The sequence below is a fragment of the Ambystoma mexicanum genome, chromosome 5q (assembly GCF_040938575.1).
Source record: "Ambystoma mexicanum isolate Mex_15411 chromosome 5q, UKY_AmexF1_1, whole genome shotgun sequence".
Lineage (NCBI taxonomy): Eukaryota > Metazoa > Chordata > Amphibia > Caudata > Ambystomatidae > Ambystoma > Ambystoma mexicanum.
In genome coordinates, this window is record NC_090933.1 from 109627962 (window position 1) to 109640894 (window position 12933).

The following is a 12933-nucleotide window of genomic DNA, read 5'->3' on the forward strand; positions in this document are numbered from 1 at the left end:
TACTACACAGGTTGGTAACGTGTTGAGCAGCCATGCTCATCTCAAGAGGGGTCAATGTGAGCTGTAGGGGAGTTAGACCGAGATTCATTGGCACATATTCAAATACTCTTACACCCAAGGTTTCTTGAGTAAACAATTATTAATTTACCAGTCAGTTATAATAAGCCTTCAGAAGTGAGCAATATAAAACACCACACATCTACTTCACAAATACACTTCTAAATCAGCAAATACCCATTTGGGATGTCACACAGGCACTACCTACACCCTCAGGGGAATTCAATAGCTAGGGTGCTGTTAGCATTGCAATAATATCACTGTTGAATTTAGACTATTCTTGGGAGTATTGTTAAAGAGAAGAGTTAAGAATAACTGAATACTTGTTTTATTCTGAAGTAGGTAAGTACTTTCAAAACAACCACCCAATGCAAACTTAGTTGACCCTTTCGTGGAAGGAAGGCAAAACACATGAGCAGGAGAGAAGAGTCCTTCAGGGAGCCTAGGCCAGCAAATGTTACGTTTAGCCAAAGTCAAGGTGAACTGAAGCACTTCTTGCAGGTAAGTAGAAATTATTTTTCCAATGTCTAAAGTCTTTGTAGAGTTGAAGACAATCGAAGTAGGGCCACAAGCTGATCAGGCTTGTGAAGTCAAGCTGCAAGCAACTCTACACATGCAACCAAGCAAGTCTCCAACAAGGACAAGTGGCTTCACAACAACAGTTAAATTCTTAGACTTTACAGTACCTTTGGGTTGAAGAAAAAATGCAGCAGATGACTTCTGTTCCTGTGCCGCTCTGTAGATCTCGCTGTGCTTGGGTCTCAGTTGTAGGGACAAGAGGGAGGACTTCTGGGGGCTCCCTCAATGGGATGTTCACCGCTCGCAACTGGCAAACTTCAAACAAGTGGCTGTTCAGTGTTTCAGCTGCTTGTGTCTACCCCAAATAGCAACAGTGTTCCTGGCTGTCGAGATGGGCTTGCCTTACTTCTGGGCTCCTGCCCTCTGTTGGGGCTCAGGCTCGGTCAGTCCTGCTTCCTGGGAGTCGGAGGATCTTCCGGAGCTCTTGGCCAGCTTAAAAGCAACGCACATGATCTGGTGTTCCTCTCCCTGCCAATCTGGTTCCAGCAGCGACTGCAGTGGATACTCTACCAGCTTTGAGAGGGTGTCCAGGTGGCTTACTTTGAAGTTGATTGGTCCCACCAACTCAAAGGGAGAAGTCGTCCTTGCAGGGGCTTCTGTCGATACGAATTTGGAGTTTCAGCACAGCAGCAGGGCTTCACCAGGCAAACCAACGGTCCAGGAGTTGCTGTAGGTGTCCTCTTCAAGTTCTTTTCGGATTCCTTTGTCCAGTGGTAGACTCTGCCTTCCAAACCAAAAAGCCTTGCCTTCTATGCAGTCTGCTCCCATTAATTCCAGCCTAGCTGTCAGTCACCCAGCAGGGTGGCTTACTTGCCGGACAGCCAGCCAATCACTTAAGAGTGCATTCCTGCCTCCTAGGAGACAAAGCACAGCAAGTTTCGGGCACCTCTGCTGCTTCCTGCCCCCGCCAGACACCCTGGAGCCAGAGGCGGGCTTCACTTGTGAATCCCAACAAAGGCTTAATGAGGAAAGGGACCAAACCTGGTTTGCTGCACAGAGTAAATCTCAAGAAGGACCTTTCCACAAAGAAATGGCAAAGACTGGGGCCGTTTTGACAAAAATGGCACCAATGGGTGCTTTACTGTGGCTGCGAACCCAGTCTGCAGTAAAATCCCATACTGGTAGTAAAAAGTAACTGTCTGCCACCAGACAGTGAGGAAAGGGTAACATAAAATTGTTACATGAGAAGCTAGTCAAAGGAGATACTAAGTAACCCCTCCAGCACCCTATTGTAAGATGGTGTGTGTCTAGAAAGTTACAAATATAAGTAGTCACTTTACTGCTCTGGGAAACAGTGGGAAATCTGAAAGACTTCCCTGTGTCACTGCACTGCATGTGCTGTCACTATGGATAAGATGATGCCTATGGAGTTTGTCAGGCTCCAACCAAAAGAAACAGTGTACAAAATCCCATTAAAACACGAGAGTGGGAAAACCTTTCTCTATTTCCAGGTTAAAAAAATCAAGTCCTAAAAATCAAGCAAAGTTGCTGGGGGTCTCTAAGGTAGAGGGAATTGGCACATTTCTGAGAATTTTCCCTAACAGGAAGCTCGGGTGAAGGCAGTAATGAAAGATTGACAGCTCAGGGTTTAGCAAGCCACCTGTGGTCTTGTGCCTCGTATTGTATTTATTTATATAGCGCTCTTTCCCCATTTGTATGGCCTTGATGTACTTTGTGATTGGAACTCCCTCAGTGACCGCAGTCAGTGTGTAGGAGGTTCTAAGAGTTAAGATTAAGAGATGCTTGGGACATGGGTGGCTGGTTAGGCTCAAGTAAGCTGCCCAGAAGTCAGCCACGGGGGTGGGCGCTGTTGGTGGTTTAGGATAGTACTATTGCTCAAGATTTGATGTGTGCCCAGCTGTAACTAATTTTATTTTCGATGGTAGTCGCTGTATGCTAGTGGCAGAGGTACATCAGTGGTTTCAGTGTGGGCGGCTATGTGCGCTGCTCGACCGGAATGGTATAGCCATAGCTGCATTCTATGGTGCATGGATTGATGGCTGTGCCTGTGTCCACAGATGCGGTGTAAGGTATACATACCATATGCTTTGATTTAGTTTGGCTTCAGTGTTCTTTTTCTTTGTCCAATGCGGACAGCATGGTCTTGTTTGTGGCCTCTTTGGAGCGAAGGTCTGAGCAATGGGGGTTGGTCCTGGGAGGAGGAGGGATGAGGATGAAGGGGGGGGGGGGCAAGGTACAGGGGGTAGAGGGTGGTCCACTGTGAAGGTTTGTTGTGGAGTGCCTTTGTGAAAGCAAAGGGGTAGGGGGGGTGTTACAATGGTTGAATGTAGTGGCACCTGGATTTGCGAACAGTTGGGTGGTGGGAGACTCACCTTACTGGGGTACAGCAGTAGACACTAAATAGACTGGCAATTACATTTGTAGGCCATGAAGTACAGTGGTACCTGTGTTTGGGACACCTGTGTAATGGGAGAACGCCTAATGGGTCTTTCTGGCACAATCTTTAAAAAAAATTAGGCTGAATAGGGGGTATGGCCATCTGGCAGAGTCAGGCTAGATGCTATTGGAGACCGGACAGTGGCGAATGTTCCACAATTCTGTCTAGATGTGACACAAGCTAGTATTACAGTTAACTAGATGTGATGCAATGCTAACCTTCACAATTCTTTTGAGTGTTGCGCATGGCTAAACTTCACCAGGACCGAATGTGAATGTCTAAATTGGAGGCACAGCAGAAGTGCAAACACTTAGATTTGAGGAATCTGATTAGATGTAGAACGCCCAAGTATGGGACACAACACTGAGACACCATTTAACGTGTGTTACACAGCAGTGAAGGGGTATTCTTTACTAGCTGGCTGATTTTGGTATGCTTGTGTTGTGTAGGTAATAAGTGGCAGGGCTTTTTGTAATACAGTGATTGCTTTACTCCCCACCCTGACCACACTTATCCGTCTCTGCTGGTTGACGGCTGACTACTGCTTTCTCGGGCGAACATGGGCCAACATGGTCTGGAGCTGCTTCTTCTGAGCTGCGGCCCTTTGTCTAGAGGGCCCTTTGCTTTGGGGTGGGCGGGGTAGGGGTTCTTGAAAAGAGCCTACGGCCAATCCGATGGCGTTGGGCGGGAAGGTAGTCGGATGGGGTGGGAGGAGACAGGGAACCGGATTGGATAAATGGAAGGGGCAGGAAGCTTATGATGGGGGCTGGGGGTGGGGTCAAGAGGAGTAAGGGGGTCTCAACACTAGGATGCTTGGTGGAAAGGGCATCCTAGTCCCAAGCAAGGCGTTTGTCCTTGTCAAGGCCATCCAAGCACCACCAGGGGAGGCGGGTGGGAGAGGGAAGAAGAAAGAAGGAAATGGAGGAAGGGGCAGGGGAGAGGTTGCACTCGCGCATGTACGGCAGAGGCCAAGAAGAATGCGGACTACAGATGACTTCCAATTTACTGTAAATGTGCGCTGCTGAGTATTGCTACCCTTGATGTTGAAGCAAATGTGCTGTTTACACCAATGGTAGGCGTCTTATAATGAAATCAACTGGAAATGCTACACCATTCAGTAGAGTTGAGATTTTGGGAATCGATTAATGTTGTATATTTACAATTTGCCAAATGAAAATTGTAGAACACCTAAATCTGTGTATTTCCTTCAATAGAACAAACACTTTCCACTTCTCATAAAGGGTGTGCAAACACCAACAGTTGCAGTTATAAAGAAGTTGGCAAAAGAAGTAGAAGATGAAGAAGGAATGCAGCATTATGCGGTGAGTTTATATTAACTTTATCAAATAATTGACAATAGGTTTCTATGCTTAATGTATTACCTCCTGTTTCTAAGCACTGTAAAACTAGCTATTCGAGGGGATTGGGTCCTCCGACGTATTCCATATCTGACAGTAATTTCCACAGCAGTGCTGCTTAGGAAAATTTTCGGCGCCTGCGTCGAGTCGACGTCACCGGATGTTATAAGTAGGACGCACAACGCCCGTAGCCTCGGTTACTTTTTTCCACGAACGTGTTTACTTCGGAGATCTCGGCACGCCTCGATTCTACTGAATCCTGTTCTTTCGGTTCTTCGAACCGGTTTCTTCCTTGAGGACCATGATACGGATGACTGTGTCGACTGCCAATCGCTCACATCGAAGGCCTTTTGGGAGCGTAAGAAGGTGCTGTCTTACTGGTCTTTTGATGGATCGTCGTGAGTCTGGGGGTTCTTGGTCTGGGAGTCAGTCCCGCCATTACTCTGCCTCTTCGAGGCACTCCAGGACGCGCAGTCACAGGTCGCCTTCCCCGTCGGCGGGTTGCTTGTCCCAACAAGCATTCCACTCCTGAGGAATGGTATTCCTTCCGAAAGGAGATGTTGGCGATTTTTCAATTGCAGGGCTGCGGTCAGTCCACGCTGTCTGAGGACACCGGCTGTGACCGTGCTAGACACCGCTCGTCTGCCATCGGGCTCGAGCAGACGTCACGACCACCGGGCGCCTTCGAGGTCCCAGTTGGACAAGGATGGTCGCTCTAGACATGCCTGTTCCAGGTCCTGGTCCTTGACGCCCTTGAGACCGCGAGAACCTGTAATTGTTACTTTTTCTGTATCCTCCTTCCAGCCTCTGGATTATATTTCTAAGGTGGATGAGGGGTCTGAGGGTGAGGTTCCTGATGGCCTCCTTTCTGGTCATAGCCAACTTGAGGACCTGCACCGGTCGTTGCATGATGCCAGTGGGCTGGACACCTCTCCGGAGGTGGAGTTTGGTAGGCCTGAGCCTGGCACGCATGCCGAGTCCTCTTACCGTCGCCTGATGTCGAGGGTCACGGATTACCTGGCGTGGTCTGCAACCCCCCCCCCCCCCCCCCAACCATTGCCTGATGTCGAGGGTCACAAATTACCTGGGGTGGTCTGCCCTCCCCCGGGGATTTTCAGCAGGATAACCTGACTGATAACCTCGACCAAGGTCCACCAACTGACCCGGAACTGCCATTCCATATAGCCTTGCAGAGAAGGGTGGCTGTGGCTTGGACTTCTCCGGAGAGTCGCCCGACAGTGAGCAAGTCCTTGCCGAAGAAATATCGCCCAGCCAGTGGCGATCCCTGCTACTTGACCACGCACCACACGCGAGAGTTTGGTGGTGCAGGCGGCTACGGCCCCCCGCAAAGCCTACCCTACCATCCCTCCTGATAGGGACGACAAACGTTTTGACAGCTGGGCGAAGGTGTTTTCTTCAGGGGGGTATGGCGCTTCAGGCTGCCAACTCCATTTGTGCCTTGTCTCGTTTCACGCACACTCTGTGGAACTGTTTCTCCTTAGCGGCTGATCATATTCCCGAAGGGGAGGAACGGGATGGTTTTCTTGCTATCGTGCAGGATGGCAAGGATGCCATGTGTCCGTTCAGTCGGGTTTGGACATGGTTGATTGCGTCAGCCGGTCCATGGCAGCGAGCACCGTAATATGCAGTGGTTGCGGAAGTTGGGGTTTGCTCCTGATGTGCAAGCTCAGCTCCTCAACATGCCCTTTGATGGTGAACATCTTCTGCTAGTCAAAGGGGCCACCGTAGGAGTGCCAGAGGTGGAAAACAGGGTACTCGAGGTGCCATGGTCGCTCGGGCAGTTGCCTCTTTGCCCTCAGGCACTGCTGCAGCCGCTTCAGCTCAGTCATGAGGCCATGTCCCATGGTTCGCCAATTGGGGGAAGGCTGGCGCAGCATCTTGTGGCGTGCCATTACTTCAGATGTGTGGGTTCTGGAGATGATTGCCCACGGCTACTGTCTTCTTTTCCGGCAGAGGCCTCACGACAATCCACCAGGGAATCTCTCTTTGAAGAGTCCGGATACGCTCCTTGCGCAGGAAATTCAATCCCTGCTGGAGAAAGGTGCCATAGAACTGGTGCCTTTAGCGTAGAGGAACAAGGGATGGTATTCCCCTTATTTTTTGATTCCGAAGAAAGACTGGGGATTGAGACCCATCATGGACTTGCGCGGTTTGAACAAACTCCTCAGGAAGGACAAGTCCAAGATGGTTACTCTTTCTCAAGTCCTCCAGGCCCTTCAACTTCAGGACTGGTTGGTGTCTCGACCTCAAGGACGCTTATTTTCATGTGCCGATCCATCCAAAGCACAAGAAGTACCTGAGGTTCGCAGTTGGCGACTGCCACTTTCAGTTTTGGGTCCTGCCGTTCGGATTGACCTCTGCCCTGAGGGTCTTCACCAAGCTCATGGCGGTGGTGGCAGCGTATCTCGGGAAAGGGAGGGGGGGAGATTCACGTCTAACCCTACCTGGACGATTGGTTGATCAGGGTGTGCTCACCCGAGCAGGTCCTGGATCATGTCACCTGCCACTCCCTTCACAAGCTGGGGTTCTCCCTAAACTTGACGCCAACACAACGGCTCCAGTACATCGGAGCAGTGCTCGACACACCCCTGGGGCAGTGTTTCACTCCCCAGGTGAGGGATCACATTCAGCAGATGGTGCACAAGTTTCAACTTGCCCGGACGCTCCCAGCGTTCGAGTTCTTGAGGTTGCTCGGCCTCATGGCATCCTGCATTCGTCTAGTGCCAGAGGCCAGGTTGCGGATGAGATCTCTGCAATGGGCCCTCAAGATCCAGTGGTCAGTCCTCCGGCAGGATGTCGGACCCCGTTCAGGTGCTGCCCTCGGTCGCCCAGGACCTTCTGTGGTGGGCCGTCGAAGGCAATCTGATGGGTCTCCATTTTGGCTGCCCTGGCTGGAGGTGACGATCGTGACGGACGCATCCCTCATGGGATGGGGAGCTCATGCCAACAAGTTGAGTCAGCAGTCTTTGGTCTCCGGAGTACAGACTCCATATCAATCTGTTGCAGCTGAGGGCGGTCAGGCTTGCCCTGAAGGCTTTTCTGCCGACTGTGCGAGGGAAGAATGTCTCGATTCTGACGGACAACAGTGGCCATGCACTAACTCAACAAAAAGGGGGAGGGGGGGGGGGGCAGGGTCACTTCCTCTGTGCAGGGAGGCGATGCAGCTCGGGTTCTGGGCCATCCAGCAGGAAGTTTCGATCTCAGCAGTTAATCTGGCCGGAGACGAAAACGAGATGGCGGACACTGAGCAGGCAGAGCGCGATCTCTCATGTGGGAGCTGGCTCAGGAGATCTTAGTCCTTTGGGGGACCCCTCAAGTGGATCTCTTGCCTCCAGTGTCAACCCGAAGTGCGAAAGGTTCTGCTCGTGTGAATTTCCTCCAAAAGGAGCCTTGGGAGACGCGTTCGTGGTGGAGTGGTCCTTCCCACTGCTGTACGCGTTTCCTCCAGTCCCTGTCATCCCGCAAGTGCTGCGGAGGTTCGGTTCCCGGATGATCCTCATTGCTCCGGCATGGGCCCGAGAATGTGGTACCCAGACCTTGTCCATCTGCCCTCCACGTCGTCTTCCCTACTGAGATGATCTGCTCTCACGGGTGGGGGGGGTCAGGTTTTCCATCCAGAGGTCGGGTCCCTCAACCTTCACGCTTGGCTTCTGAAAGGTTGAGGTACAAGGATTGGGACCTCCCTGAAGACCTGATGGACGTGTTGCTTTCGGCCAGACGGCCGGTGACAAAGTCCCTGTGCCGTTGGAGAAAGTTCTGCGACTGGTGCAGGGTTAAGAATGTGGACCCTTTTTCATGTGACATTCCTGTGGTTCTGTCCTTTTTACTTTCATTAGCCCACAAGGGCTTGCAAGTGGGTACCATTAAAGGGTTACCCAGCGGCGCTGTCCATATTTAAGCACTCGTCTGAAGAGTGTTATTTCAAAATTCTTTTAATTTCTCAGTTTCTCAAAGGACTCACTAATGTATTTCCGCCGGCACCTTTCCAGGTACCTGATTGGGATTTGAACCTTGTTCTGAAATTCCTTATGTGCGCTTCCTTTGAGCCTTTACATTCTTGTCCTTTTGAGGCTGTTGACCCTTAAAACTGTTTTTTGTTTGCGGTCACTTCCGCTCGCAGAGTGAGTTACAGGCACTTTAATTTAAGCCACCCTTCACTGTTTCATAAGGACAGGGTTGTCCTTGGAGTTAGTCCTTCCTTTCTTCCGAAGTTATTCTTCTGCCATTTTATCCTCCGCTGCATCCTGGTAAGGAAGAGGAGAGGCTCCATAGGTTGGGTCCTAGGAGGGCTTTAAGTTTCTACATTTCTCGCATGTCCCGGGTCAGAGTGGACGATCAGCTCTTCATTGGTTACGTTGGAAGGCGGTTGGGACAAGCTGCGACTAAGCAGACTTTGTCTAGATGGATTATCTTGGCAATTCCTGAATGTTACCGCTTGGCGGGTAAGGACCCTCCGGTTTTCTTACGGGCCCATTCTACTAGGGGTATGGCTGCCTCTACTGCCCTGCAGAGGGGTGTTCCTATTCGTAACATCTGTGATGCAGCCACTTGGGCTTCGGTACATACTTTTTTGTATGTCGCTACTCCCTGGATTCTATCCGTGGGCAGGATCTGGCCTTTGGCAAGGCTGTCCTTTACTCTGCAATTTGATTGGGCATTCTAAATTTCTATATTCTATATTCTAAATTCCTTTCCCTCCTCCATACGTTGGTACTGCTTTGGGAGTCTGTCAGAGATATGGACTACGTCGGAGGACCCAATCCCCTCGAATAAGTTACTCTTACCTGGTAACATTCTTTCGATCGGATGGTCTGACTTATTCCATATCGCGCCCTACCTGCCCCGCTACAGAATTTCTTATGCGATTGCAGCTTACGTTTCCGCAAGGCTTTCTATTGTCATACGGGCAGTGGTTTGGTGCCACATGATCTGGGGGGGAAAACTACAACTGATGCTACCGGCATCGTGTCCTACTTATAACATCCGGTGACGTCAGCTCGACGGATGTCCTCGGACGGCGTATCTACGTCATCGACGCAGATGCCGAAAATTTTCCAAAGCAGCACAGCTGTGGTGATTACTGTCATAGATATGGAATACGTCATCGGACAATCCCATCGAAAGAACGTTACCAGGTAAGAGTAACTTGTTCCATACTGATATGCTTACTTTCTCCTTTACACCAACAAATAGAATGCTGCTATACCTCACGAAAAAATGGCCTGGCTGCACACACAATCTAATACTCAAGCCCCCTCTAGCATCAGAATGCAGACTAGAGGGCCTTGCTGCACATATTCTACTGATCTGAAACAACCACTTCACCACGTCTAGCATTAGAATGCAGCCACACACCCTGGCTGCACACATAGTGCACCCAGGTACTATATGCTACACTGACCTAGATTACAGTCCTGAGGGTGTTCAACCCAGTGCTTTGAGATCATACTAATGGTATAAAAGTGCTATACAAATGCACAATAACTTAACTTGCAACTGAAGACTTACTCTTGAACCTTCTACAGCTGTGCCTTACCTGTTCTCCCCTCCCCCCCCCCCCCCCCCCCTCCAGTCTGACACTCATAACTAGATGGGTATGAACCTCTAAAGTGTTGGGCCTCTTTGAACTTATTGCAAAGTATTTACTTGCATTATGTTGGTTTGTTTTATCCATTTGTAGCTTTCAGATATTCTGAAAAGTGTATTACAAAAGTGTTTTGCCTTTGAATTGCATACAGCCATTCTAAAAGTATTACAAAAGTGATGCACATACTGTGAATAGTGCCTTGGTGTTTCTAAAGTTACTTATTGAACGTTAAAGTACTTACTTTATACCTTTTACCTCGGTTAATATATCAAACCATTAATTTTATATAACTTTAGTGTCAGTGTTTCTTAGGCCCTAAGTGTATTTTCAGAGTTCTTGGTACCACCTACAGCCATTTTTTCCCCTTTTAAGATCTGCCTAACTGCCCAGCCATTGCAACCAGCATACTTGTGTGCTTCTAGCCTATACTAAGAGTTTGAGCCCTGTGTCTCGTGAGTTTTTCTAAAGTATTGCCTGTTGGTGGATAACTCCCTAATTATGTGCTCTCTAATAGAGGTGAGCACCCAGCACGAAATTGAGTTTGGAGAACGAGGGAACCGTGAAACCTATAGAAGTGCCTGTTTAAAAATATTTTCTTTGCAACTTTTCTCCTAGAATTCAGTGGGATACTTTTTGCTTTTGCAACCTATTCTGACTTTTTGGAGGCAAGTAAAGTCGCCTTAAATTCCCTTGCCGGTTTGCCCATTCTTATGGGGGGAAACTGAAGTTCCTATGAATTATCAGTACTGAGAGACTCTCATTGTGAATTTATTGTATTGTTATAGGTGTACACATAGCCGTAAAGTGCAGTTTGGATATTTGCAAAAGTGCACAGGTAAAAGGTTCCAAATCATGTACAGATCTCATAGCTGAGGCCAGCTTGTCTTGGGCAACATGTAAAAGGAACCAAAAAGCCATTGTATGGCATACATTACTTAATGTAATTGTATTAGAGGCTTGTGGATCTGCTTAGAATCGCATACTAAGCATAGGCCGACATCTAGTGGTAGTCGCTGTTGGGGAGAATTCTCATCAATGTGCTAATTCCCTTCACCTTAGAGACCCCCAGCAACTTTGCTGGATTTGGAGGACTTGGTTTATTTTTTTTAATCTAGAGTGAGCCTTTTTTCCCCTCATGTATTTTGATGTTTTACTCTTGTGTTCTTTGATTATGGGGTTTTAGATAACTCCATAGGCATCTTTTCGTGTCACACAGCACCCTCAGTGCAGTGACATAGGGAACCTTTTTAGGCTGTCCCAAGGTTTAAATGCCTTCTCTGGGATAAACTACGGTTTCCCAGAGAATGTAAAGTTAAATTGACTAATAGTCTTTTTAAATTCCTAGACCCAGCACTCTTACAATCGAGTGCTGGAGGCGTTACCTAGTATCCCCTATGTCTAGAAACTCATGTAGCAGTCAAATGCTACCCTTTACTATCGAAATGGCTGGTGGCAGTGGTTTTACAATGAACTACCATGATTTTTCCCAACCGCGAACACCGGTAGCTAAAAGTCGCGGGAGCAATGTTTTTCAAGATGGCGCCTAAGCCCCCTTTGTTAAAACAGGCCCCGGTCTTTTATCGCAATTTCTTTTTGGAAAGGTCCTTCTAGAGTTTTTCCCTTGTCACCAAACAAAGTTTGGTCCCTTTGTTTATATGCCTTTGGCGGGCTTCAGGACTGAAGACTGCCTGTGGCGCCTGAGTGTCTGGGGTGGGCAGAAAGGGAGGCAGGTGCCCAAAACTCCCTGTGCTTAGTCTCCTTGTAGACCCAAATGTACTCTGGCGTGATTGGCTGGCTGACTGTCCGGCAACGACCGCCACCCTGCTGGGTGAGTGGCAGCTAGGCTGGAATAGGAGGAAACTGGATAAAAGGTGAGTCTCTTGGCTTGGAAGGCAGTCGACCACTGGAACAAAAGAACCGAAGACTAGCTGGAAGAGGATAACTGTTGCAACTACTAAACCGTTGGTTTGCCCGGTGGAGCCCTGCTGCAGGTCTGAATCGCCAAGTTCATCTCGACAGAGAAGCCCTTTAAGGACAGCTTCTTCCTTTGAGTTGGTAGGACCAATCGACTTGTAAGCCACCTGGACACATTCTCTGAGCTCGTATTTTCCTCAGTGCTGCAGGAAACCGAATAACCAGGGAGAAGGACACCAGCTTGTGTGCTTGAATTCCGCTACCGGAATCGAAGAATTGCCAGTTTGCCAGCTTTGTGACCAGTCCCTGTGCAGTGCAGGAGTCCCCTGACGTCCCCCCTCTTGTACCCATGACTGAGGCTCAGGAACAGCGCTATCTGCAGGATCAGTCTTCAGCTGCATCTTTTTCTTCAATGGAAGATACTGTAAAAACCCGACCGAGCGAACTTACTTCTCCCTGCGAAGGTTTGTGGAACTTTGGCAACTTGCAGGACTAGTCGGCTTGTGACTCGACATCTGACTTTTTTCCGTGAACTACTTCCAAGAACCGTGGCAAAGACGCTTCCGTTTAAATACCCAAACCGTTTTTACCTATACAACACACTAGTCCATTGACTTTGGCCTACCTATTGCATTGAATCAACTCGTAGACAGACCCAGTATTTTGCGGCATGAAATGGCACATTTTGTGGCACGAAATGGCACATTTTGTGGCACAAATCTTTATTTATGGTGGCATTTTGCAGCACAATTTTTATTGAGTGGAGGGTGCAAGATTGGCACATTGCAGGAAAGAGGCTGTGTGCAAGAGTACAAGAGAGCCAGGGTGTTAATATATGTATCTTTTATATCCAATAGTAAGAGTCCTTGATGTCTCTGGCTTGGCAGAACAGTGTTTGTTTTGGCCACGTTTTTTGGTTTAATGTGCATGCTTATTTAATATTAACATTAATCATTATCGGTTGTAATGCTGAAAATGTTCCCCAATCCTGCAAACACCCACACAACGCTCACCCAACA

The 12933-nt window shown here is 48.7% G+C and overlaps 1 protein-coding gene across 1 annotated transcript in view; it reads left to right on the forward strand.

The window, feature by feature from the left end:
- The window catches only part of LOC138497270 (uncharacterized), a 385925-nt gene that overhangs the window by 158795 nt on the left and 214197 nt on the right, over positions 1-12933 (forward strand). Inside the window, exon 7 of the mRNA XM_069620617.1 lies at positions 4249-4356. Within this exon, the coding sequence (XP_069476718.1) occupies positions 4249-4356 (108 nt within the window). The remainder of the gene's footprint in view (positions 1-4248; positions 4357-12933) is intronic.